At 46.3% G+C, this 27,986-nt stretch overlaps 1 protein-coding gene across 2 annotated transcripts in view; it reads right to left on the bottom strand.

Moving 5' to 3' along the window:
• Positions 1-350: 350 nt before the first annotated feature.
• GGT5 (gamma-glutamyltransferase 5) overlaps positions 351-27,986 on the bottom strand; it is a 28,913-nt gene continuing 1,277 nt past the window's right edge. The window contains exons 1-14 of one of the 2 annotated variants that reach the window (XM_071816138.1): positions 20,663-20,678; positions 20,439-20,513; positions 19,726-20,025; positions 11,329-11,459; positions 9,893-9,979; positions 8,589-8,778; positions 7,835-7,992; positions 7,261-7,410; positions 6,721-6,854; positions 6,085-6,287; positions 5,569-5,660; positions 4,667-4,776; positions 3,726-3,833; positions 351-3,501 (exon numbers count right to left, since the gene is read on the bottom strand). In XM_071816138.1, coding sequence (XP_071672239.1) covers positions 3,355-3,501; positions 3,726-3,833; positions 4,667-4,776; positions 5,569-5,660; positions 6,085-6,287; positions 6,721-6,854; positions 7,261-7,410; positions 7,835-7,992; positions 8,589-8,778; positions 9,893-9,979; positions 11,329-11,459; positions 19,726-19,886 — 1,671 coding nt within the window. In that variant the 5' untranslated portion in view covers positions 19,887-20,025; positions 20,439-20,513; positions 20,663-20,678 and the 3' untranslated portion in view covers positions 351-3,354. Of the gene's footprint in view, positions 3,502-3,725; positions 3,834-4,666; positions 4,777-5,568; positions 5,661-6,084; positions 6,288-6,720; positions 6,855-7,260; positions 7,411-7,834; positions 7,993-8,588; positions 8,779-9,892; positions 9,980-11,328; positions 11,460-19,725; positions 20,026-20,438; positions 20,514-20,662; positions 20,679-27,986 lie in introns of those variants that run through there. The other variant, XM_065851420.2, reaches the window with a different exon arrangement.

The raw sequence follows: 27,986 nt of genomic DNA, 5'->3' as shown, positions 1-27,986 counted from the left end.
TCCTTGACTCTGCATAATGGTTTTGTTTGTTTGCTTGTATCAGCAGTATCACCACAAATTACTAATTTGTTTAAACTGGGCTAAGGCTTGCACTTAATTGGTACTTTTTTTTTTTTTTGAAGAAAAATTTTGGCTACTTCTGCATGCTGTGATTATCTACATTTTGTTTGGACTTATCTGTACATAGGCCATGTACCTCTGCCACCTGCTTTGGGGCAGGTTCCGCTGCTGGCGACGCACTGAGGCTGTGTATTGACAGGCAAATGTCACACGTCGGTTCATGCTGCTGCTGCCTGACTGTGCAGGGAATGGAGAGCAGGACACGTGAGTTTAGAGAACAAACTCCCAAACAGGTTTAAAAACACTTTATTAAAAATATAATTTAAAGACTTCATTAGAAAATAGAGCAGCCTCTGTACAGTGATGATTTAAAAGTTCACGTAAGTTGACTAAGTACGAAATAATGCTTTCCTCTTGGCATGAGCGTGAATGGGAAGAGACCAAACTCGAGGCTTGTGACCCAAGCAAATTTCAGCAGCAGTGAGGAGGTGGCAGGGCAAGAGCAGAGGTGCTAAGGGAGGTACAATCCCTCAGCTTCACCTGATGTTTTGCTGGTGAGGCCTCCAGGACTGGAAGTCTCTGCTGCTGTGAAAGGTCTGCGCTCTCGTTCCTTTCTGTCTGTCAAATTAAAGCTGTAATGGGTTTTAAAACTGCTTAATTGGCTCAGTTTTGGTGTTAGTAGCAAAGCAGTTAAATTGCATTGAGTGCTGGAGTACAGGTAACATTCCCATGCTTGGCAGTGGGAAGCACCTGTGATACTACTGCGCTGGAAAGGTGATAGGCTGGATTACTGAAGCGTGCTTTTCCCTAAGGTATGTCAGAAGTGAAGGTAATTGGAGGCTCAGTTACCTGCTGACTAGTTTTTCTGCTGGTGGAACATGATGGAGTGCGATGGGGAAGCAAGAAGCAGTTGGTTCAGCAGCGTACCACTGTCTCCCGCCAGTGCCGTTCTCAGCTGCTTCTGTGAAGCCCAAGCACAGGCGAGCTAGAAATAACTACAGCTCTTGCTAAAGCCTCCATCCGGTCTAATTAGTCTGTCTGGTCCTGAAATGTGAGCCACAGATGCTGTCTGCTGCCCGTAAGTGCTTCCCCTGTGACAACTCTGAAGCTGGGGTGTTGTTTCTGACACTAGAACCAGCGCAGCCAGGAACTGGTAGCTGAGGTAAGAGATGAGTTAATGGAAGTAGAAAACTTCAGCAAATTATATAGGTTAAATATGGCTACCGAGAAAACCCAATGTAACGCTTTCCAAATTAACATAAATACTGCACCCCCCTCAAACTTTAGGCCTATTCCCATTCTCTATTCACATTCAGCAACACTGTAATGCTGACGGTGCTGTGTGCTTCTATGGCTTGAGTGAGCAGCTCTGATGGAGAAATCAGTAGTTTTTCCTGAACTAGGGGATTTAGCATAAATTCCACTTGAACAAGGACGGGGGGGGACAGTGCAGAGAGCTGGCTATATACGTAAATAACTTGTCTTCCAGATGCATGATTAATTACTTGTGGTTATGATCTGGTAACTTAGGAATACTTTTTTGCATTAAGCTCTGATACAGCTGTGGTCATACTATGGTCCTTAGTGTGTAATTTCTAAAGGAAAACACATGTCTGGCTCCAGTCAGCTTTACTCAGACCATCATTAAAATGCAAGTGAAGGCTGAGCTTTCAACAAGCCAATAGCTTTATTGGACAGACTTCATGGGTAAGAACGTAACCTTAAAACCTATCTGGCCTTTTTTTGCAAGTATATGTGTGGATGGCCTTGGTTTGGTTTGTTTGTGCTCAAATACTTGCTATAGTGTTTACAGAGGGATTTTATTTGTTTGTGTACTAGGAATACCAGGGGCTGTGTGTGAGGTAAGGACACAGAGACACGCACACACAAACTCACACACACAGAGACACAGGCACACAGACAGATGTACACACAGATACAGACACACAGACACCCCCCACTTCGCCCTCACACGTATCTGTGCCCATAGGGAGGTACAGCTCATAGGCTTCCAGAAAATTGAGTTGGGAACTTGCCCCTAGGTATTTGAGAAGAGCTTCCATGTGTTCTTTGTTTGGTATTTGTTGGTTTGGTGTTCAGTGTTTGTTGTTTTTTCTTTTTCTTTTTTTATTTTCCTCTTAAATGTTTGATTCTCTAGGCCATTTTGAGCAGGGCAAGGTTATGGAGTAACTATTAATACAAAAGACCTTTTGCATCCGGGTGCATGAGTTCAGGTCTCCTCAAGAAGGTGATAGTTCTTAATTAGTCCTACAATTTCTTCCTTGTGATCTTAAGGGAACATTAGAGAGTAGTTGTGGTGAACAGAGAGCTGGAGCATGTCCTTAGCTATGGAAGTAAAGTCGTCTGGCAGTGTCTGATGGTGCTGCATCACCTCCCAGCAGTCCTGGTGTTTGCCTGGCCAGGCTGAGCTCACGGATACAAATGAAGTCTTTTGAGCATGTATCCTTTGTATTTTGAAGAAAGTTATAAAGCATCCAAAATCAACAGCTCTTCCACTGCTGAAGCCTGTCCATCCTGGGAGCAGGGAATTCTCCAAGTCACTGGTGTGCAGGGTTGAAGGAAGCTTTGGTGCAGTTACTCAGAGCTTGTGGGGTCCTTCGCATCCCCCAGGCAGAGAGTAGCAGGGCAGCAAACTTGTGCTATGGCGCTCTGATTTAAACTGCCACCTTTGGGAAAAGTAAGGCTGTTTTGGATGGGAAAACCAAGACAGGGAGTGTGGAGTTTTGCTCTTTTCCCCTTCCAAACCCATTCTCTAAGCCTGGGTGCCTAAGATTTTAAAATCCTGACCCTACCGACGCTTCTTGTAATCCTTCTAACCAAAATAGCTACTCAGTTACTTACTTCACACTGCTGAACCCCAGTAAAAATAAGCGTATTGTGGTAACAGCCTGAAAGAAGCCAGTTCTACTCTTAATGGAGACCCTCCAGCAGGAATGGAAGCTGGGTCATTTCACAGTGTCCCCAGTGGGTTTTGGACCAATTTTCCTTTCCCACTTTGTATTCTCTTATTCTGAATAGCTGATCTGCTCAAGAAATATGTTTTTCCATATATCACGTAAGTAATGGAGGGTATAGCTATAAACAAGGTTGGCTGACCTGTCCTTGTATTGCCTGAGGGTGCCTTGTAGTCCACTGGAATTAGGTGTAATCAAGTGTTGCCCATACTGTAGGAGGCCTCCTGATGGGAACAGGCAATACTGGCATGTCCAAGCCAAAGCATGTTCTGAATGTAGTTATCGCCTGTGGGTTTGTGATTTGTGGTGGCATTTAATGCTAATAACCAGCTGACTTCCCCAGCTTCCTTTTATCAGAGTAAGCAGAGATGCATTTTCCTTCCTTGGAAATTCCCTGCACAACATTCATTGCAAATTTAGCTTTCCCTTCTTTATGTCCTCGTCCCAGCAGGCCGCTCCTAACCTCCTGCAGGGGAGAGAAGAGCAAATGGAGTGAATGGGGCAGGAGCCTGAGGTCTTTGCAGTGCCAGTGTGCAAATGAAGGACGTGTATGTGGGGCCAGGTTGAGAAAGTGAGCTTTAAGCAAATAGGAGGTTAGCTAGGAGTAAAAAGATCATTCAGGAGAGTTAGAGAAGCAATCTTCTTCTCACCAAAAGAAGAAGACAAGAAGATCCAAGCAAGGCCACTCACCTCACTGAAGTGTTCCTCAAACAGGATATTGTCACCTTCAGTATGCATGACGGGGGCTGAAATGGCATGTTCCAAGTCATAGCCAAACCACAGCTTGTTCATAATTGCCTGTAAAAAAGAAATGCCACCTGACTGACTGGAGATATTGAATAAGAATATGGGTCACATTCTGCCATCCCGTGCACTGGTGTTCAGCCAGACCAGCTCTCTGAAGATGGTGCAAATCTGGACTGATTGAGAGGCTGCACTGAATCAGACTAGAAGTCCTATTAGCCTGGTCTCCTGTCTTCATGGTGACCATTACCAGATGCTCAGGGAAAGTACAAAAAAAGACTGATCACATAATGATACTTCCTAGATGCTTTCCCTGAGCCAAAGTCATGCACTGATGGATCTTATCTCTTTTTTTTGACAGTTGTTCTATTTTCAGATAAAGTCTTAGCACGGACCCCTTCCCATGCTTCTATCCAGTTGAAGAAAGATGAAGAAAAAAAAAAGAGTCCCCTTTTTCCTCTTTCATTTTTTTTTCATCATTTCTGAACAAGGTGTTTGTTGGACTTCATGCTTCACCAAGCTCTTTTTTTTTGTTAAGATTTGTTACTCTGTATATGTGTAGTAGTGGATTTCTGTTTTTCTTTCCATCACATAACTTATCAGTTTATTTTTGGGCAATACCTGTCTGCCTAGCAGCTTCCTTAACTTGCTATTTGATTATTCTCACTTTTTTCCCTTTCAAAAAAGAACGGAGAGAGGCACCTGGCACTTGTCACAGAAATGCTGGAGGCAAGGGGGTGAGGACAGACAGGTCTGCAGCAGGCCCTCTTCACTGCTGCCTCCCTCGTGTCAGTACAAGCAGCCGCAAAGCAATGCCTTTTGCTCAGGACAGCGTGTGCTCCCCTTGCTCAGTGGAAAGCGTTACTGTGCGGTACGTGCTCACTCACCATAGCTGTAGCACTGATGATCCAGGCCCCGCCTGCTCCACCGATCACCAGCATGTCTCCTGTCTTGGAGATGAGAATGGAAGGCACCATTGCTGAGGGAGGCTTCTCTCCTAGAGCAGAGGCAGAGAGTGTTATTCCTCTCACATGGCTGTTAAGGGGGTTGGAGGGACATAAAAGTTTATCCACCTCAAACTTCCTGCATTCCCCATGGAAAACCAAGCTGCTGCTCATTCCTCAAGAAGTTCAAGTCTTCCAGAAAACTAGATTCCTTGTGCTGAGACCCCACCTCACAAGAAACAGGATCTTCATGGCACAGGCTAAATAGAAAGCATCTCTTGGTGCTGGGCATCCTACAAGCATTGCTGCAGCTCCTTCAACCCACGTGAGGAACCATTAGCAGCAGTTCTGCCATCACAGTACTGATGTCCTCTCTCATAGCCGAGACAAGGGAGATTGCATCAGGGAGAGCTTATTTCACAAAGCAATGTCTCTGCATCAACACGGCTGTTACAGAACTCGGTGTAAGCCTATAGAATTACTGACCGTGCATGCAACCATATCCTTTTTCATAAATGAGCCTAAAGTCAGCAAGGTTGTCACTTCTTTCCTCCCCTCCCCTCTCCTCCCTCTCAATCAATGATGAGCTTCAGCTTTTTTTTTTTTTAATCTGATTTCTCTGGCCAGAACCCAAAACTCCCACATTTTTATGCAAGGGCATGTGTGAGTGGACAAGACAACACTGCAAGGCTTTGTCCTCTGTTAGTCTGAAACAAACTTGCTGTCATCTAAACCTAGGGAAGGAAAGAGTACCTACAGTTTACAAACAGTCCCCACCCAGTTGTACATGGCCTGAATATCCATCTCCTGGCCTTATGTTTTATTCTGAGGGTGAGAATGCTCACCTGGCTGTATGCTTCTGTTTGCTATGCAGAAATCAGCAAGTTCATTATTTAAAATGATCCCGGTTTGGTTAGAATACACAAAGGAGCCAAACCTGCAGGGGGAAAGAAGCAGACTTTCAATACTCTCCTATTGTGAATGACAATAACCAAACCTGGCACCCTGCAGTTACCTCTGTCTCCTCCCAGCCCAGCTGCCCCAGCCAGGGGGTCCAGAAGGTGTTTGTGCGCTGTGCTGGGGCCAGAGACAAGCTCCCTGTTACTAGTGGATGGGGGGATCTGCCCAACTTGCAGAAACTCAGCAGAGCTCAGCAACATGTTACATCTTTGTGAATTGTGATATCCTTCGGGCTGATACTCAAAGACCTTTGCTGTCACATGAAAAAAGGCATTAATGAGTAAGAAACTGCCTAAATCTGTGAAGCCCAAGGGTTTTGCATTTCTGGTAAATAGCCATCCCAGGTATCCTGTGAATGTGATACACAGCCTGTGTGAATTACCAACCCCTCGGCTACTCACGGGTAGTTGATGGTGCTGGTGGCGGACACAGCACTGCCATCTGCAGCGAGCACAGAGATGTGGCTTGTGCCCTTACTTTTGTATCCATGGTTGTAGATGGAGGCCAACAAGTTGTAATGGTTGAGTGAATGGTCACCTCGGTCATCTATTCGGCTTCTGGCAAGCTCAGCAATCTTGTCAGACAGCATGGTCCCCACAGTCACCTGCAATCACAGCAAGGACACTGAGTTTGTGTCTCCAAATCATGGACTTGTCTGTCTTTGAGCACAAGGATGCCTGGGGGGGTTCAGCCCTAACAGTCAGAGCTTGGGGACCTGCACCAGCAGCATTCAGCCCCAGCCTGAATCCCTGGGCCACACTCATCACAGTAAAATGGAACACACTCAATACTGAGGCACCTCAGAATTAGCAGTTCTATTTTCTTTCCTTCTGTGGCTGCAAAGCAGGAGGGTGTCAGAGCATCACTTGTACTATAGCATTGTGCTGGCGGGTGGGATAGTCTGGGTAGGTGGCCTGCTTGAGTTGATACCAATGCGGGTTTAAAAAAAAAAGAGGCTGCTCTATCAAGCAGTAAGGCAGAAGAAACTGCCAGTGCTGTGGGTGTCTGTGGTGCCCTCATGCACCATGCCAGCTCACCTGAGTTTTTGAGAAGGCTGGGTCACTCATATGGGGCTTCAGCATGTTGCCAAACTTCAGGGCCTCCGCAATGCGATGGTAGGTTTCCACCTTCTCCTTGGGTGTCGCCAGTGACCCTTCATGGAGTTTATACACTATGGAGCAGGATGAAATAATTTTGTTAATAGACCCAAGGCAATGTTTACTTGTAAAGAACAAGTTGAAAGGAACCCCCTTTTCCCAGCCTAGTTCTTATCAAGTCTCCCCTACACTTTAGCAGGATGTAGGCACAGAAACAACCAAGTACTAATTTCTGCTGTGACTTCAATTCCTCTTGAAGCCTTGGGAAAAGCACATATCCTTTGGCCTCTGCAGCAGCTATGGTGATGCTGATGCACTGTAAGAATGAGCCAGTTCATCACCCGCTGCACAGCACAGCCACACTGCTGCTTTGTAGCCCATTCTGACTTGCCAACTCCATTTCTGCCCACTGCTTTTTTACTGCTCTAGAGCAACACTTTTTGCAAACCTCTTGCTGCCCCTTGTCCCTTAGGAATTTACCTTCCAATATCTTGAGGATGAACATGAGCACAGCTCCTCCCATGGGTGGTCCAGGAGAAAACACTGTGGTGTGGTTGTTCAGGGTAATGTTCAAAGCTGAGGACACATCTGCTCTGTATGCCTGAAGGTCTTCCAGTGAGATGTTGGACCCTTCAACAGAAAACCAGACAGGTAACTGGCATTAGCACATTAACTTCTACATGTTACTACAGGCTGGCTATGTCAGAGCCTCAGTAACACTTATAGCCATCCCTGTATGCTCTAAATTTCTTCCACCAAGCCCAGCAACATCTTCGTGTGTCCTCATCTACCACCAAACCAAGGACATCGCAAAGCCTGAGGGCGTTGGAGAGGCCAGTGCATGAGCACCATGGGTGAATGCCAGAGCAGCAGGTGGCTCTCAGCCCTGCTTCTGAGTTCTAAGTGCTGGGGAAAGGTGGCCTCTTCCCATGCCAGGTGTCACCCCAAGTGGCACACAAGTGCCATGTGTTAGTGTTCCCATGGTAAACCCTCACTGTTGGCCAATTGCGGGAAAAAGCCCTGTCTGTTAGTATTAACTGTAGCTGTTACCTACCAGCCTTCCTAATGTCCTCCACCAGGGCCTTTCCTATCTGCCCCTCATAAAATGCTGCAGCTCCATTTTCTGCTACAGCTTTCAGTGTTTTCTGCAGCGCTGGCCACCTGAAGGTCTCTCCATGCTTCAAAAACCTTTGATTGTCACATATCAGTGGGCTGTTAAAGAAGAACATTCATCAGTTTACAGCATGTGCTTATTCTGTCCCCAGGGCCAATCTCTTTCTCCTTCTCAAAGCTGATTTGGTTTGTACCTGCTGTATACTTTCCAAGCCAGAGCTACACTGCCATCTACATGGAGAAAAGTTCTCAGCTGATTGCTACCCAGAAGTACTAGGAACTCTTTCCCCAGAATTTCCTCCATGGGACCTAATGCTTTGACCCTGGCTCAGGTCACTGGGGCTTCTCCAAACGGGTCTCTGCTGTAGGGCCCTGCTGCCAGGGGATCAATTCCACACAGATGGAGGCAAGCCACATGCAGCCAGCTCCTCCCCATGAGCAGATGTGCAGTTTTGCTGTGCCAAGTCTCTCTAAATTACAAAAAAAAACCCCAAACAAACAAAAACAGTTGCTGGCAGAAAAAAAAAATATATAAAATTAAAAACCACTTCCTTTCTTCCTTTCCTCTCCATAGCAAGTATTCACTGAGTAAAAGCCACAGCAGCAGCCTGCACTCCATGTCAGTATGTTAGAGGAAGGGTCTGAAGCTGAGGGAACAGTGGTCCTCACACTGCAATTTAATTCATGGGTCTTACCACAGGCTTTTTCCTAGACGAGAGAAGAGTGAGTGATGGATTATTTTGTCCATAACCGGGGTAATGACAAGTGGCTCTGAAAGGAGCTTGATGGTTGGTTCAAACAAGGCTTTCCATGGTAAGCGGCCATATCGCTTATGGGCTTCTTCATACCCACGAAGTTCTCCTGGTACAGCAATCCAGCGGGGACCTGAAGAGCAGGATGGCAGTGTCACACCCACTAACTCAGTGGCCTGTAAGTTTCACCTCTCAAAGCACTTCAAAGGAAGTGTGGATTTGTACAGGAAAGACTAAAGCTTCTAAAGCAGACTTTTAGTTTCTTTTCTTTCCTTGTTCTGTTCATGTGTTTCTTCCACCACCTAACAGAAGGGGTATTGAGAAGCTGGAGCCCAACTTAGAGGTGCATGGTGAAAGCAAAAGAGGCAACAGGCACATGTTGCAGCAAGGGAGATGGCAGCAGGACCTACAAGAAAAAGCAGTCATGCGGAGCCTGGTCAACACCAGAACAAATGGAGCTGTGAAACTCTCCAGCCTTGGAGAAGTTAAAAATGAGACAGAACAAGGCCCCATGCAGCATAAGCTGACTCTGACATGACTCTGCTTTGAGCAGGAGTTAGAGCAGAGACCTCCAACTGTCCCTTCCAACCGTAGCTGTTCCTGTTCCTTTTCAGGCTCTTCTTCTAAGAATAAGAATATCTCTAGGAACTAGGACACACTCCAAAAGAAAACATGCTAGGGAAGGAGAATGAATGCAGAAAGAAATACGGAGAGATCCGAGATGCGCTGGTAAAGCAAGAGTGCCTGTTACCAAACCAGTAACAGCAAATGGACACGGAGCCTCCTTGGATGGGTTTGAGGTGACAGTTGAGCTAGGCTGGAGCCCAGCAGCTCAACTTCTGAATCTAAAGACACGGGCAAGCGCACTAGATTGATTTCTTTCATTTCCAGAAAGTCTGAGCAGCCATTGACCTTGGTTTTGACTGCAAGAACTGCTGCAAAATGAGTGCTTTGGGAAATCTGGTCTTGAAATGCAGGCTTCCTATGAAGAGAAATTACATAGTGATTTCTCTTCACGCTTTGCTCCCCACCCCCTTGCTGGTCAGCTTGCCAATGTTACTACAAAACAGGAATTCTAAGGAACTAGGATTTTTTCTTACTTTTGCAAAAACCAATCCAGGAAGAGCGCAAGCAATTAAACAGAACTTCAGATAAAGTCAGCACGGTCCTTACTTCCCGCACCCCAAGCTTAGTGCATCGCATGCCAGGAGCACACACAGCCCTCATGGCCCAGTCTGTGTCCTTACCAATGTGCAACCCAGCACAGCCAGACAACAGATCGTGTGGAAACCCTCGTGGGACTGTCTCACGGGCATTGATCACCTCAACTGTTCCTAGAAAGGAGAAGGGAGAAATGCGTTACATTGTCTTCCTGAAGCAGGTGAAGCTCACATCTCAGCCAGGGGATAGCCCAGAGCCCCCGGCACCACCACAAACTGCCCTGAAGCCTCTTGTGTCAAGCACACGTGCAGGGTCAGGCTGCAGCTGGCACACACTGTCGTTTGCTCCCACGCTTTTATTCAGAGCAAACGAAGCAGTGCCTCCCTAGAGGCCAGGAAGGTACAGGGACAAGGCCAGGGTCTGTCTCCAGCCAGGTTAGGTCCACCCAGGGCTCACATCTGATTTGCAGGTTCATGCACTTCCTCTACAGGTGGGACATTAGAGACATAACAGGAGCCTCATGTTCCATGCTGGGCCATTTTCTATGTGATGGGCCATCACATTTGTAAGGAGAATGGTGATACTGAAAAACCCTCTATGTATCAGGAAGCTTGAAAGGAAAAAAAAACAAAAAACCAAACAAACCCAGAAAACCCACATATGTACACTTGTATTTCAGGTCTCACCCATTATTTCAGCTCCTGCTCTGCCCTGTATTTATCTGTCACAGTTCTCAGAACCAGCTGTGCTGCAGGAGCCCACAGCGCTACCTCATGTACCAAGCACCCAAGCCACGCATGGCCGTGTGCAGCTCTGTGCGGCAGGATAGTTCAGGTAGCAGAGGAGGACTGTTGATAGGAAATAAAGTTACATGGCTCTGCCAGAAAGGAAAAAATAAAAATATAGGTGTTTTGCCAAATCATACTATTGCATAAGATACACCCAAGCATTTCCAGACTCGTGATTCTGTGAGACTACTTGGCAGGGTTTTTAAAACTATGATATTGTTATTGTGCTCACTGGTGATTCTACTATTTGGATCTATAAACTCTGGGGGCTTTGTGGTGCCAAAGCAGTTTAAAAAACACCAAACATTAAAAACATAAAAGAACACAACATTAGGGATAGAGCCAAACACAGGAGGGCTTCCCAGCAGGCCCTGAACATTGCTAGATTTAAGTTTCTGAAGGGAAAATGCATCTCCTGGGACAGGAAGCCTCACCGCCGCTTTGGGGAGTCCTACCCACACAGCGAGGGCAGCGTGCAATGCTGCTCCGGGTCAGCAGACACGGCCTGAGCTGCCAAGGCAGGATGAGCACCCACATGTTCCTGCTGCAAAGACATGCATTTGCTGTGGCGGGTGCTCTAGGTTAAGCACAAAAGCATGGTTTGTGATCAGAGGATGCAGTTTTTATATTCAAAAAATTGCTCTGAGAGAACATGAAGGATTCTGACTTCTCCATGGCAGCTGTGTGTCTGCAAGGAGACAGGGCAGCATGGAGAGGCCAGGGCTGGCCCATACCTGTGCTGGCATTATAGATGGTAAATACGACCCCACCACCCAGGCCTGAGCTCTGAGGGTTCACCACCGAGGTGCAGATCAAGCCAGCAATGGCAGCATCCACAGCTGTGCCTCCACTTTTCAGGATGTCCCTGCAGTGGAAAGGGAAGAAAAAAGACAATGTTAGAACCCAGGGATGATGGAATGGAGGAGTGTGAGAGTGCAGAAAGGTGCCTTTGTGGGAGTGAGAAAGAAAAATTAGTGGGAGAGAAGAATCTGTGGGAGGAAAGAGCAGCCGTGGGCAAGACTTTCTCTGGGCAAACAGGGATAGGACGGAGAGAACTACAGCTGCTCACAAACATTGTTGAAAAAACGCGACAGCAAGGAGCTCCCAGAGGTGGAGGAGGGTGCTCTTGGCAGGGGAGAGAGCTTTCCACATGCTGGGAACCAAACAACTGATGTCTAGCTCCCCACCTACCATTCCTAATAAAAACTCATATGCTTGTCAACAGGACAGGGCCACTGAAGCAGGAGCAATGGATCCACGTGAAGAAAACTCCTGAGACTTAGCGTGTCAATTAGCACAAAATTTAGGCTTTACTTCATTGCTCCTACACTGTGCCTTCCTGGGCTTATGTGATATCAGCACAAAAATCCCATCCCCTCCTTGTATCCCCAAATGTAAAACAAACAAACAAACACACACACACACACACACAAGAACCAAAACAACAACGACACCACAAAATAAAAAATCCACAAACAGGAAAAAAACCCTCAACTGTTTCTGCCTAGGCACAGCCACACCAAAGAACACACAGGCATTAAGGCAGCCTCATGCTGTCGACAGCAATGAGTTTCTGCTAGAGAAACATGTCTCAACAAAGGTTTCCCTCAAGCAGAGCTGTAAAAAACCCTTTTCCTTGCAGTGGAAATGTGGCGAGGTGGGGTTTCCTTGCACAGCCTGCCAGTAGCCAGTACTGGTATTTGCTAGGAAGGTTTCTGACTGGGTCGGTCCCTTGCTTAGGTAATTCAAAGCCAGAAGGGAAAGTGGAGCAGTTCATTAATTGGAGCGCAACTGCTCCCAGAGGCTGTGACAGGAACACAGAGCCCATGCGGGGACTGCTGTTTATTTTACATCCATTGATGTGGCTGGGACCTGCTGGGGTTGGGAACAGGATGCTGTCAGCAGGCACACTGATTGCAGCTTCCCTTTGTTTCTCTAAGTGCCTCTGGAACCCCCACCTGCAAGGAAATGGCATGTGGACAAGCGGGGAGAAAAGAAATGGCAGGGAACCCCCACGCCTTCTGTTAGGGTCTGCGTGGCGTTTAGCCTCCCAGCAGCAGGCTGCTCCCCGGCTGTAGCGCTGGAAATGGAGAACAAGGCTCAGGCTCGTCCATTCATCTCCTTGCGGCAGGGGTAAGACTCACCACATGAATGTCCCTCAGTGGTGCTTCTCTGAAATTCGAGCTTTTTATTTGCTAACAACAGAAGGGAATGACAAGAGGGCTTCATGAGAAACTGAGCTACTCCTGCAGAAGGCACAGACAGCATGTTAGAAACTTGGGGCAAGAGGGGAGAAAGAAGACTACACAGACATGGGACAGTGCTCCCCAGAGCCCTGGATTATGGGCTATGAGACAGTCTGTACAAAGCCTGGTGCCAGGGAAAACCATGGTTCTGAGTTAATTCACAGCGAAAAACAACTTTAAATAGAAACTTTGAGATTGTATGGCATTCAACACCAAGGCATTAAGACCTTAACATGGAACATCAGACACATTTTCCCAAAGGCTGGAAAACACCAGATCCTCATCCAAGTTCCCAGCCACACTCACAGTTGTGTAAGTTGTTGCACATCTTGCAACACATCTTGTCCCAAGACCCTCCTGTCACTCTGCTTCTGACGCCGGTGCCATACACCCCTCACTGTGTCCCCAGGAACATTTGTGTTCCAGAGGAGCACTCCCTGATGAAGCTTCTCATCCCTTCTTGTGTCATCTGGTGATGGTCATCTACCTGCTTCAAAAGATGAGCTGTTTTCCCCCTCACTGATCCGCACCAAGCCAGCATGTTCTGCACTGGAACTGCATTAACTTAGCATGCTCTAAGGGGTGACTGCAGTTAATCAAGTTATTAATTTAATATTTGTACACCTAGATGGTCTGTTTCTGGATGATGCTAAGATATTTTGGTGTTCTCAAGTACAGTACTTGTTTATAAAAGCAATAGTGTGGGCTAAATACCCTTTAACTACCACAAATGTAGCACCATAGGCACAAAGCACACAAACCTGAGTTTCTTAGTATGATCTTATCCATGCTGCAACCCCCCCAACACTCCCAGTTAAAGCCAGGATAACACAAGCCCTGTAAACTCCATTTATAGCTGTGCCCTTGGCTCCCACTGAGACCAGGGAGGACAAACGAGGTCTCAGTCTCAGCAGAAGAGGTTTATCTAACTGCTAAAGAGAGCAGCAAACTTCTCAAGAGAGCTGAGACCTGGACTGTTACTGCCAAAGGGACACAAACTTCCCAAGAGCATCAAAGGAACAAGTGGGAGAAGGACGTTCACTGGAGAGGACTTCAGCAGCGCTGCCAGGATGGATACGTCCTGCCTGGAAAGATGGAGGCAAATCTAGTGCTTATGAGCACTGATTACTCCAGCCTGCTGATCCACTCAGTAGGTTTCAGATGGGTCATGCCCAAGACACTGCCATTGTGCACGCTTCAGGGAGGCAGGAAAGCCCGAGATAGTCTTCATTGTTCCTGATTCTTGGCTGCAACTCCTTAGTGTTAACACAATAGAGATCAAAATAACACCAGCAGCCAACATAGGGACAACCTTTCAGAGAAAAGCAAAGCATGTTTTGCTTTGCCCTTGGTCACTAGCCCTCCTTAATCACATTTGGCAATACAAGCAAGATGACAAGAAAACCAGAATTTCTAGATAACCTAAAAGTGCTTTACGTTCCCGTCTGCTGTGTGTATATGGGTGGTAACTGGCACCTCTGGTGGCAAACACTACATCTAACACCACACACACAAACCTGCTTCTTGCCCAGGGGAAGGAGGGCTTTCCAGTTGCTTGCTGCCTCTCAGTGAGCACGCCAGGATGGAGAGCTAAGGCTTCCCATGCACAAGTACCATGTGCAGCACCTGAGACTTCTCAGTGTGCGGTGGGATGTGTGGTGCTGGGCATGGTCCTTTGCCTCCTGCTTCCTTGGGGGACAGGGGCTGGGGGAAGGGGAGCTGAGATTTCTCCCAAAACTAGGCATTATCTTGGCCCTTCCCAGCCTGGCAGGAAGCACCTCTAGCCCCAAGTCTCACAAACACATCTCGGAGGGCTCACAGACCACACTTCCATTGTTTCCCTGGCTCTGTGGGGGGTGTATGTGTCTGTCCAGTTTTTCACTTGCACCCCAGCACAGGTAGTGTCCTATGACACAGGAGAGGCACAGTGGTAGCTAAGGAAAAGCAAGACTTAAAGAAACAACCGAATTCTGCAGGAGTAAAACCAAATCTTGATCATGGTTATTAACAAGATTTCTTTTGAGCTGCTTTGCTCTTTTACCCAGGAGGTCTGATATGTGTCCCCCCAGGGTCCAGGGCCCACAGCCATTCTATGCCATCTGCAGACTAGACCCCAGTCTCAACAGCTTTCTCTTCAGGCTCTCTGGAAATTGCAACACAAAAGAAACCCCGCTGTCTGAGCTGGCGCTCGGCCTGTCACACTTGGCTCCCAATGTCTGGCTCACCTGCTTTCAGGCAGAGCCCTGCCATTTCTGGGAAGTGATGCCTGGGGAATTTAGAGCCATTATGCCTTTCTCATCCAGCCAGACTGTCCTATCAGGTTGCTCCCTTTATATGGATCACTGCTACAGCTACCTTAATTATAGAGCACATGTCCCTCAGTCGAAGTGTGGTACCTACCGGGTCTCTCTAGAGACATCTTAGTGCTACAGCTGACAAGATCTGATAACAACATGTTTTGTCCTACATCCTTCCTGCCACATAGCTTCAGCTTTAGGGTTTGGCCATTAATGGAGTTTCCTTAAAGTCGGGAGCAGAAGAGGATGTTAACAACCAGGTCTCGCTGCAGCAGCTGCAAAACCAGGATTCACCCTCCCAGGAAGGGTGAGTGATGGCACTTTGCTCACACAATCGTCACAGCAAAATCTGCTGTTCTGCTCTGGGCTAGAAGGAGCCCTGAAGCTATTTTAAATACACAGGAAATGCTAAGGTATTAAATGATACTGACCTTTGCTTGTGCTAAAGAAAGCTGGGGGCTGGGAGGAGACCACCCGTTATACAGGAGCAAAAGCAACAGCTGTTTTAGTAAAACAGGGTCAGCTGACAAATTTAAAACTTAAAATACAAGAACAAGGGAAGGCAAATCCTTTGGGATATTAACATTCTTCAGAAATGCTGCTGGGCCATCACTGGAAAGGATTTTTTCAGCACATTCTCTGCCTAAGACTGAGCTTCCCAGGACCGCAGGGATTTTCTGAGCATTAAATTCTCACCCTCCCCGCCGCCCTGTCCCCCAGGCGGGGGTTCGTTTCAGAAAAAGCCAGTTCCCAGGCGCTGTGCTGGGCTACACTGGAGAAGTGGGATCAGAGATGGTGCTGGGCCAGGTCAGGTCAGCTCGCCTCGCTGCAGCAAATCCCATCTCTGGGAATGAGCGCTTCTAAATCTCTCCCTGGCCTCATGCTGGCTCTTGCTTCAGCCATTTAGGGAACAAATGGATGCAGAGCAGTGGAGAGCAGAGTTCAAACGGCACACTGGTAGGGAATGTAAAGTATCTTGCATGGTTGACAGAAAAAGCCTCTTCCATTGTCAGTAGGGATCAAGTAGCTCAGAGCTGGAGGTAAAGGTGGGTTTGGGTACCACTTCCTGCCAGGGAAATCACCTCCTGTCTCCTCACAGCTTCCTGACATGAGGAGAAATTACTGAGGTGGCCTTTGGTACCAAATCCACATCCTTGGGTTAAAAACTGCTCTAACTCTCCTTTTAGGCTCCCACCCTTCTTCATCAAAGTGTTTCACTTCATTCAGGGAGAAGTTTCCTTCCAGCGCATGGCCCCTGTCCGGACAGAGAGCTGCACAGACTGCTGTCAGTCCCCTGCCTGCAGCAGTAAAACCATCCGCAGCAAAAGACCCCACCTCGTTCCCCACCAGGCGCTGGGCACTGATGTCTAACAGCAAGTCTGACACAGGACCTGCCAGCGAGGATGATGACATGCTGCGGGGAGCCAAAGAGTTGCATAAAGGTTTCAGAAAGTCCAACCTTACACAGCCCCAGAATATACAAACACCATCTCCAGAGCTGGAAAAGCCAAGCCTGAAGATGACAGCTGAGTACAACTGAAGAAAAAGAACAGCAAACAGGGGCTAGGACTCTGTCCCCAGTCTCCTACTTGTACTAACGAATTACAGAGCTACACGGTTCCTTCACTGGTCTTTCCTTCACAGCTGAACTACCAGAGATGGAAAACACAAGGGTCCTGAGGTATTTGCCCCAACCCACCATGCCACTTCTTAAAAGACAAGATTGCTTTAGGGGTAAAAAGTTCAGGTCAATCATTCTCAACAAGTTCAATTAAAAGCTCTATTATGAGCACACAAAACTCTGTCTTAAACAGCAGCATCTTAAAACAACACATATCATGTAACGCCCTAGGAATGCCATTACTGTTAATGACAACTCACAGAGCATATGGTTTGAGTTTCTTGTGTTTTTGTTTGTTTTTAAGTAAATGAGATTTTTTTAATAAAGAATAAAATTGATAAGTAGGTCAGAAATTAATTGCTGCTTTTCGCTTCCAAGACTTTAGGCACCAGAGCACTGCACTTGGTTTCATGCCCATGCTGCCCTGGGGTTCTCCAAGCATCGCCCACATGGGTTCCCTGGAGCTTGGGGGGATTTGCAGGATGAAGGGGTGGCTGGGGGGACAGCCCAGGGTCCCAGCAGAGAGAGGGTCTGCAGGGTCAGCGGGGGAGAGCAGGGACAAACCGGCACTGTTCAATCTGTCTGTGCTGTGCCTTTCGGGACTGGCTGCATTGCAATGACTCCTGCTCTCACCAGTGGGGTGGGCGGGCTGACAGGTTCAGTTACAACATGTGGTTTTCATTTGATTGTAGCTTTGCCATACCCAAGCCACCAAGACTATTGTCTTTCCCTTTTTTGTATGTTTCTGCTAAAAGCATTCAGCAATTACCATGAAGTTAGACTGAGGAAACTTGTTGCTTCACCTAATCTTAGTTGTCTTAAACTCCTCTAGATTTGTTATAAGGCTCTGCAGTGTGCACATGCAAAGCCAGAGATGTAGTCTGCCTCACTCTAATTTAGCCAAGAATTAACTTAGTGGTGATTATCACATGTTAATAGCTAAGAGCTACATTGTGACATAAGATAAAACAGTACAGAAATGCCTGGGAGAAAATGAACCAGATCACATACAGTGCAGAGCATTCAGTAAGCTTCACCCAAAGAAAAAACCTTCCTTCCTTATAAGCTACCACTGTGGCCCAGTGGGGACAAAGAGAGAACAAGGACAATGACAAAGACAAGGGCAAATGCTGTACAAAGCTTACAAATCTTCTGATCACAAGCTCTGTTGTAGATGAACTTTTTTATAAACAGTTTTATTATGATCTATTGCAAGAAGATGAGCAGATAGCTCAAGCTGGGAGAACAACCTTGGAGGCTGGTTCATTTCAAGTATAAGGACAGCAGGAAATGAGCACAAACATTTCCAAGACTGCCTGGAGATGAAGGATACCTGGAAAAGCAGCAGACAGCATGCAGCAGCAGAGGAGCAGGGCTAACCACCAGGCAGAGCGTGAGTGGTGTAGAGCGAAGGTGAAGGAGGAAAATAGTCTCATCTGGGGAGATCCAGGGGGCTTGGCAGGGCTGGGGGAGAAAGCTGATACCTACGGAGCAGCTGGCCATGATGTGCAGATGTCCCAGGTTGGGGAAAAGGGTCGAAAAAGGTGTGATGGGAAGTTGGAGCAAGGGTAGAACTCTGTGGGATCATTGGCACATTATTTGTAGGAAATCTAAGGTGGTCTGTCACTGGGGGGACACCACAGACCTTGACAGCAAGTGCGCTGGAGGCGCAGGTCCAGCAATGGAAGCAGGTGGAGCTTCTTGTGGAGAGAAGGGAAGGGAACAGATGACAGCCCAGCAGCAGTGGCCAAAGCTTCTCAGTTGTCAACCTGATCACAGATTTCTGTGTCTCTCACTTCAATGCCTTCCAGCTGATTCTACACTACTTCAAGTTAAAAACTGTAATAGCTGCAAAATAAGTACTCTGTTTTTCCCAGCAGATTCTTTGAGTAATCCAGTAATGTATTTTTCTCTGTTTCCATTAATACTGATTTAAAATACACTTCTCCTACCTTGAAGAACTAACCTGTGGCTTAGTGTAAAAAAAACTCCATCTCATTCCTTGAGATATGTGCAGCCACAGTACATTTTCTCCAGCTGCTCACAACTGCTGCGTCAGCACGTCATTGCAAGAACCACAGGTATGACACGGCAAGCACGGTGTACCTCATTGCTCCAGCCACAAGACATAGAGCACACAGCTCCAGCATCCACTGCTGGAGCATCCAGCATCACACTTAGCTTGTAAAGTTCCATCCTTCTACTTCCATGTATACAAGTGTATAAGAACTGAAGTAACAGTAACAGTAAAATAATAACATAAGCGTCAAAATGTTTGAGAGAGAAGTTTTTACACAAACTGAAGCGTTAAGACGTGGGCAGCTAGAGAATTTTGCAAACCTACATCTTTCCTTCCAAATGATGTAAATATGTCTTTTGTATTTTTAATTTCAATTAAATCTGCTCTTTGCTTTACAATACAGTGTCTCTCAATAGCAGACACACCTGCCGCAGGCTTGCATCCGGAAACACACACCCCAAAGGCTGGGATGCACAGTCTCCACTACCCCTCTGCCTGCCCTCCTTGCCTCTGCTGAAGCCCAGCTGCAGCTCTCTCCTATCTTCTCTCACTTCTTCCTTAATTTATTTCTAAGCCACTTAACTGACAGACTTACCACCATGAAGTAAGCAGTAAATTTCCTGCTTCCCCACTTAAAAATTACCTTACAGTTGTATATTATAAATATGTGTACCTTCCAAAAGGCCATAGATTTGCAGAGCTGCAATTTTTTTTTACAGTGGATAATGAAAATAAGCACCAAGCGCAGAGCAGGGCTCCATCTGCGCTCTGAGCAGCTCCACGCCGATGGAGAGCACCCAGGGAGCAGCACTGCTGCTCAGCCCCAGAAGCGGGGACAGGGCAAAAACCGGTGCGCCCCCGTAGTTAGTACGTGTACCTGCCCATCACTCCGAGTCCACGACAAACACAACATGTGACCTGAAAACCCGAGAGGTCCGTGCACATACCGGCCGATGACAGAGCAGGTCTCGGTGTCAGCAGCCACGGCACCGTGCAGGTAGCGCTGAGGACCGCAGTTGGGTTGAGTCAGGATGACCACGAGCACAACAACCACCGCCAGCACCCCGAGGGTCAGCAGCACCAGGCAACAGATCTTCCCCGTAGACATGTCTATTCCTACACCGCCGGAGGCAGACGGGAGGGTTTCACTCCTTCTGTGAAGGCGCCTGCTTTGCTCAGGGTGGAAGTAGAGGATTCCGGCAGTTTTGGGCGGGAGGTCTCACTGATTTGGGCTCTGCCCCCTGCAACTGAGAATTACATTATTTTTTAAGACTAAAAGCTGCTAAAAAGGAAACAGTGTACTCTCCCTTTCCTGCTCTCTTAGGTGTGAGAGGCTTTTCACTTTCTTTTAGAAAGTAAACTTTTTCTGGCATATCCACCATGTGCTTTTTTTTTTTTTTAAGTCTGGTGAAAACATTTAACGCATTCACTGCTGGAGCACTTCAAAGTGAAATCTCTGCACTGCTTATTGGCTTCACATTCTTGCCACACAGAGCGAATTACCAAACACAGGCAACCTACATGGTGAATCACTGAGAAAATTGCAACATCAATGCTACATTGCAAACTTGGGGTATTTTCTTTCCATAAGACTACTCAGAGAAGTAAAAGCTAAATACAAATTACAAAGCTCGAGCCTTCATATTTACTCTTACTTTACCTTATAGTTTGTTATAATCTTGCTTATTGACTTTTTCCATCATTGAATCTTGCCAGTGTCCACAACAGACATCTTCTGTAAAACAGCATAACAGAATAGCTTGAATAAAACAGCACACCTCTGCACTTCTACCAAACAGTACAGCCAAAAGCCCTGGGGTCCAGCCTGGCCCAGTCAGCAACCACAGCACCCAGGAAGCAAACAGTTACTCAGTTAGACCAGACCCGATTCCTGACAGAGCAGCGGGTGGTGCCGGCAGCATCAAGGGCTACGCAGCACAGCTGGGCCCAGCCAGCTCTTCAAGAGCCTCTTAATTACATAGTTCTCCTGGCACTTAAAAAGTTAAAGATACAGCTCCACATCTGCCTGCTGTCTTTCTAAAAGGTGTTATCTGTGACCCTTTTCCAGCTAGAGTTAGGAAAAGGGGGATTCATCCAGGCAGATTTACACTTGTATTTCAGTACGGACTTTGAACTTGCACCCACTAAACTTTAATTTCTTGAAAAATAATAAACGAAATAGTATTACTTAGCTATGAAATAATCTGATAGAATAGACTGTCTTTTTTGTAGTTGCATCTTCCCGTAAGGTTATCTCGGGGAAGCGAGAATAGTCCAAGAAAAATATATAGTTTTGTCCAAGATAAAACCATGGTCCCTGAGGAATAATTTCTTGGTCTCCACATTTCTGTCTGACTTGGTGAATATACTTGGCACGTGTAACAAGCCTCCACAGCTCTAATGTGACCCTTCATTTCACCTCATTGCAAAACATTGCTGATCTGGTAATATTTCCCAATCCCCACATGACCTTCTTGTTTAATTTTTTACAAATTATCCTATAACACTTAAAGAGTCATCATTTGGGGGGAAAGCTCTTCCCTGTAAATTCACAGCAGGGCTGGAAGCCCAAATTTGAAAATTATTTAACATCTGAAGTACAGGCATTGATAAGGTTGACATGAACACCACAGCTACTCTGTGGAGGGAAAGAAATCATCACTGGATAGAAATTCTCAGATTTTAAGAGCAGAGCATAACTAGTAAGTGAAGGAGCTGGGAAGAGATTCCTCTTGTAGGTGGGTTCTTGCAGACACGTTGAGAGGTCTCAGCCATTGGTGTGAGCTCAGAGGGAGAGCACATGTGGCAGTTAGTCTAATCCCATCACACAGTGACCAAAGGGACCCCAGCAGGCTCTAGAGCCACCAGGAGCTTCTCCCTCAGCCTCACTGAGGACAGTGTGCACCTTTGCTCGCTCTGGCAGCAGTGTAGGGCACTGAGCCAATGTAATTTTACCTCAAGCTCCACAATGTTCTCGATACATCAAGCAACCATCTGTAGTGTCTGCTTCTCTGAGAGGGAAGCTGGTTTCAGATGATGACTGGTATCAGTCAGGCATATCTGAGGAAAAGCAAGCTGGTTGCTGGTTGAAATCCAGCCCTCATAACCAGTCTCAGGATCCTGGAAGTGAAGAGACAATCCCAAAGAGCACCAGCATCTACACATGCTGGACACACGTTTGTTGTTCAGCAGAATAAAGCTGGAGCTGCAAATCAAGGAGTCATCTGCTGAGAAGATTGAGATCTCTAGGCTGAAGCAGGATTCATGACAGTCTGTGGCCAAACTAAAGAGAACTAGGAAGGTTGCTGCCTTATCTACAGCAGAAGAGTAGGTTTGTGGCATGAACAGCGTTTCAACTATTATGTTTTCTCCATGACTCCTTTTCTCCAGTGTTGCTTTCCATCGATGGAGGGGAAGAAAAGAACATCAACGGACAGAAAGCCAGACATTTCTATTCAGCAAAGAAGAGATGACTGAGATATTGACCCTCAATCTATCACTCTTCATCGCATTTTTTAAAAATATAAACTAAAAGAACCCTAAACACACACCAAACTCCTGAGGCATTATGATGCTAGTGTCCTAAACATCATCCTTTGCTTTTCTCTTTATACTGTTTAAATTACATTACAACATACTCAAGAAGATGCCTCCTTCTGCTGGTATTTGCTTGCATAGTATTGTCAGTCAGCAAGCTCTTATTGTAATAAATAAGTGCATTTTACTTTCCCAAGTCTACATTAAAACCATTGGACAAGAGTCTAGGAAAGTTTCCAAGAGCGTGCAAGCAAAGCCAAACTGGATGCACTTCACACACCACTTGTTTCCTCCTCCAGTCATGTTTATCTACAATCCAGGAATATCAGCTGTCTCTATATGATAACCAAATTACAAAAATATAGGCAGCATGCTGGGAATTTATTGTTCAAATCTTCTAACAGACACAGCTGTGAGTTCCACAGATGTTGGTGTTCAGGATCCATTTGTTCCAGCACAATTTCTTAGAAATTGAGAAAAGCTAACCTTTGCACATTGATTTCCATTGCACACAAACAAGTTTTCTTTATTGAGGGCCATGGGTTTGCTCCCACAAAAATCAAGCTTGTATAGTTTTCAGACATCTTGAAAAACAGACACTCAAAAATCAGAAACTCTAGTACTGAAGAACTTCTCATTCATGTCTCCGTTTCCTCTGTTATTTGTGAGAATTCATAATGAAAGTGAAGTCCATAAACTCCTCTCATTCAGGAAAACCAAACTGGCTTATTTTGTTATTGAAATCTGAAACGGGAAACATGCTCCAAAATTACTCATGGACTTAATGTTCCACTGAGATTAACATTCAAGTACCTTCTGAAACAAGGCTTTTTGGTTTTCCTATGAATCTCAAGAAAACACACTCCTGGCTACAGCTGTAATGGTTAAGCAGATCCCTCCTACAAGGGTGATCACAAGCAGTCCGTGTGTCAGGACTGCAGCAGCAGGGCAGTGATGGTGATGGGGAGGGGCAAACCTACATCTTGCAGAGGACATGTACCAACCGTCCAATGCTACTCCAGCACTATTTCCCTCAGCTTTGCTTGCAGCTTTCCACTGTGAGGGATCTCTCTTTGTGTGCTGCAAGCATGAACAAAGGGAAAGCACTTGAACAGGACAGTCACAGGACACACACACCATTTCTCACACCACTGAAATAAAAAAAAAGGACCCAGTAGAATCTAAGGGACTCCCCTAACTGTTGAATTTTCCTAGGTTAAAGGCAGAGCTCCTGCCTCCTTCTTCCTTTCCTGCTTGTTACAAAGCAATGCCTGAAATAAATGATCTGTCAAACCCAAACCTGAACATCCTCTATTCTGCAGTTCAATCAACATATTGAAAGTCAATTATTTGCATGGCTCAGAAGGATACATGGCACAGACCACAGCTCAAGGGAAGCTTTTCTCCATTAACTTTATTCGATGAGTATATCCAGGCGCAGTTTACTGCAGAGCATCAGCATTCTATACTTTCTATAACAGTGCAGCTATGGTTAAGATTAGATTAACAGTGCAACCTTCTGATTCCGTTTTTAACTCTTGAGTGCTCTTCTGGAGCAAATCCAGCAGCTTTCTTGAAGACTAAACCTCATTAGTACAATTACTATAGCAGCTGAAAGTATTGACACTAGAAAACAAAAGAGAGCTTTGTGTGCATCCAAAGAAACTGCGAGTAAACTCTCTCTGAACTCTGTATTGACCAAACTAGGCCAAAGTCTTATGGTAGTGACTCCAAGGGATATCTGTGGAGGGGTTTAACTCACATGAAAGTACTAAACTCACTGAAAGTACTAAATATAACATATAGTTAAATGCGTATGTACCTATACATAAAAATCTACACAACTGCCATCATATGCTGACAGGATGAGCAGCAGAGCATCATCCACAGGCACCACGATGAACTTGAACAGAAACCTCATGAAGTTTGGCAAAGAGCAGGGCAATGCTTTGCACTTGGGCAGAATTAGATCATGCTCTCTTGTGAAGGGCCTGGGCTTGCAACCAGAGCCAGACCGACCCTGCTCTGCAATGTGCTCATGCAGCAAACCTGGCTGGCAGATACTGGACTCCTTCAGGAGTGTGTTCAGCAGATCAAGGGAAGTTCTTATTCTTTTTCAGGCAGCACCTGGAATACTGTGATCTTCCATGGGAGCTGAGCCCTGGGAGCTCAAGGACGAGTTGAACAGAAAGAGCCCATTAAAAGTCTAATTCTTGGTGACAGAACATGCAACAAACACAAAGGGGAAATACAGAGGGACCTCCTTGCCTGGGCAGTGGTAAATCCTTGGTCAGCTTGAGCTGTTCTCTTTCATCTCTTTGGAAACTCCTCTGGTTTCAAAATACCCATGCCAGGGAAGGCTGAAAGACCTGGGCTTGGAGCTGGGCTGAGCTGCTCTTTTTGGTGGAGAGGGTTACATGTAAATGACTGTTCAAAAGCTGGCAAAACCCACAAGCTTGCCTGTGTGTCCTCCCCCAGGCCCTCTACCTGCTTCTCCTGCACCTGTCACCCTGGTTCCTAGCTCCACCTCCATAAAGCAGGGACACTCCCCAACCAAATGTCTCCCCATTTCCCACCCCCTGCTATCCCCACACATTCCTGGTCCCTGTGCTCTTGCTTTACCCAGCTGATACATGCTAACAGCATGCAGGGGACAGAGGACAAGCACTCCACAGCCTGCATGTACTGAGCCCCAAGCAACTGTGATGCTACATCTTCATTAGGCTGTTTGCGTACATGGTACAACTCTTTTTTTTTTTTTTTAAAGTTCTTGATGTTGGTTAAGTGTATATAGAAACAATAGGGACTTTTGTGCTAAGAGACCATCTGAAAACAACCTCATCCCCTCAGAAAGAGAAGCAAGGAGGGGAAATATTTCTTAAAAATCCCCTAAATTAAAACTGAAAAGAAAATGAGACCAGGCTTTTCTGGGATTCCCAGGTAAATGACACACAGCTCGCTGCACACAGCGAGCCTGTCCAAAGTGCTTAATCACAGCGAAATCTTTGAATCAGGAATAAAGACCAGGACTAGCATCTGGATTTCATCTCCTCTCCCAAATAAGCAGGAATGCTCAGTCAGACATCAAACAGAGCCAAACAGATCCCACTTTGCTCTGGAGACTGCAGGCCCCTTCTCTGCCTACCCCTGCAGCTCTTGCTGAGAAATGAGAGCATACACACAGCATCCCCACTGGAGCTCTGCCATTTCCTACCATCTCATTGGAATCCAGAGACATCCACCAGCATCAGAGCTGATGCTGAAAGCGGGAGAGAGGGACAAGATGTGCAACTGGTGTAGAAAGGGAGCAGAACATGTCCCTGGGAAGCCACAAGCTGCTAGAGATACTTGCACTTGCCATAGAGTCCCTGCTCACGAGTCCCAGCCTAAGCACTCAGCACTGCTGCTCTCCCTGCTGCACTTCCAGCTCTTTGCGAAGGAGAAGTCCTGGAAATACCAGCCAGATGTGTGAGCGCTGCCAGTCAATAGGATCTCATGAGAACTAGCACATAATTAAACACAGTACAAGCTGAGTTTCTCTGCAAGGGAAGGGGGAGAAAGGGGGATTCTTAACTGCCCTTACGATCCTCATGTACTTCACAAGCAAAGCAATGGAGAGGCTGACAGAAGGTGGAAAAACCACAGAATCACAGAACGGTAGGAATTGGAAGGCACCTTGAAAGCTCATCTAGGCCAATCCCCCCCGCCAGAGCAGGAACACCCAGCTGAGGTTCCACAGGAAGGTGTCCAGGCGGGTTTGAATGTCTGCAGAGAAGGAGACTCCACAACCTCCCTGGGCAGCCTGGGCCAGGCTCTGTCACCCTCACTGAGAGGAAGTTCCTTCTCAAATTTAAGTGGAACCTCTTGTGTTCCAGTCTGAACCCATTACCCCTTGTCCTATCATTGGTTGTCACTGAGAAAAGCCTGGCTCCATCCTCCTGACACTCACCCTTTATATATCTGTAAACATTAATAGGGTCACCCCTCAGTCTCCTCTTCTCCAAGCTAAAGAGCCCCAGCTCCCTCAGCCTTTCCTCACACGGGAGATGCTCCACTCCCTTCAGCATCTTTGTTGCCCTGCGCTGGACTCTCTCCAGCAGTTCCCTGTCCTTCTGGAACTGAGGGGCCACAACTGGACACAATATTCCAGGTGTGGTCTCCCCAGGGCAGAGTAGAGGGGCAGGAGAACCTCTCTGACCTACTGACCCCCCCTTCTAATCCACCCCAGGTACCATTGGCCTTCCTGGCCACAAGGGCCCAGTGCTGGCTCATGGTCACCAGCTCCACAAACAGCCCTTGCCATGCCCTGGTGCAGAAAGAGAGGGTTACTGCTGATTGTGCGACTACAGATGTGGCTCCTAGTTCTGTCTTGGTTTCAGGGGTAACAGCATTGCTTCATAATGATTGCTCTTCCTTCTGAATGGCCCCAGGAGTTTGTGTGAAACAACCCTTGTGCCAGAATACCAGAATTTGTTTTCTTCACCGCCAAGTGGAGGAGCAGCATGTATAAGGGAAGAAATTCAGTCTTTTGGAGTTTGTTTTCTGTCCTTTTCTTTTTTCCTGTTCATCTTCCACTGCTGTTTTACTTTGGAAATTCCCCAGTTTTCAAACCCTTTCAAGAAACAGTGCTTCCAGGCTCTTGCACAATTCCCTTTGGAACTGTTCATTATTTACCCTTAACCACTTTCCCACACAGTGATCACTGTACATGGCTCCTTTCTTTCTTCAAAATTTTACACCCTTTCCTCTAGGGACACGCTGATATTACAGTCCCAGAATTTACTCAGCTGGAACGTGGGGCAGAAATTGCAAAAATTCAACTGTTGCTCATTCATGAGAAAGAGCAATGGGAATGCAAAAAAACCCCCGCTTTTCTGCATTCAGATTTGGAATATTAATATTTATTGATATTAAATATGTAGTGTAAGAATATCTGAGCTGAGCTGGATGAATGCTACTTATTTTTATTTCAATAGAGAATAAGCTGTTTTCAGAATTTCATGCATATCCTTCCTCCGTTTCTACATGATGTATTTAACGTTAAGACCTTTCCTTGCAAGATAGCGGGTTAGGTTATTTTCAGCTTATCATATTGGAAAATTCAAGTAAGTTATTGTCAGCAATAAATTCTAGATAGTTACAATTTTCATAAGCAAGTATATTTTTTTCCCCCTCCTTTTTTAATATCCAAAATCTGGACTGGCTACTCAGGCCAGCACTTCGGCCGGTCAGTGCTGTAGGGGATGCTGTGCATAGCACTACAGGATTGCCAAGACAGTGTTGGAACTGAGGTGATACGTATGTGTTGAGCATTCTTTCAGAGACAGCAGAAACATATACACCTGTTAACTATGAAAATTGCAAATGGAAAAAGCAGAGAAATGAAAAACAGGAATATTTCGAGCAATAAAATGATACTGCTCGGTGTCTGCCACCTATTGCAAATCTTGAGAGCTCTTCGGAAGTGCAACAGCAAACTTTGAAAAACAGCGTCCTGAGCAAGGCTCCTGCTGGGTGAAGAAACCAAAGTTCCCAGCAATGACATATTCCCTTTCCAAATTATGTGGCAGAACCAGCACAGTACATTTAATCTCATCTCTTGACTTTAATTTACTTCTGCTTTATCCACCACAAGCCTTCTCTGCATTCAAACCCTAAGCTTCCACAGAGC

This window comes from Patagioenas fasciata, chromosome 17 (assembly GCF_037038585.1).
Source record: "Patagioenas fasciata isolate bPatFas1 chromosome 17, bPatFas1.hap1, whole genome shotgun sequence".
Lineage (NCBI taxonomy): Eukaryota > Metazoa > Chordata > Aves > Columbiformes > Columbidae > Patagioenas > Patagioenas fasciata.
The sequence above is the reverse complement of the archived record's forward strand: the minus strand, read 5'-3'. Positions and strand labels throughout refer to the sequence as shown.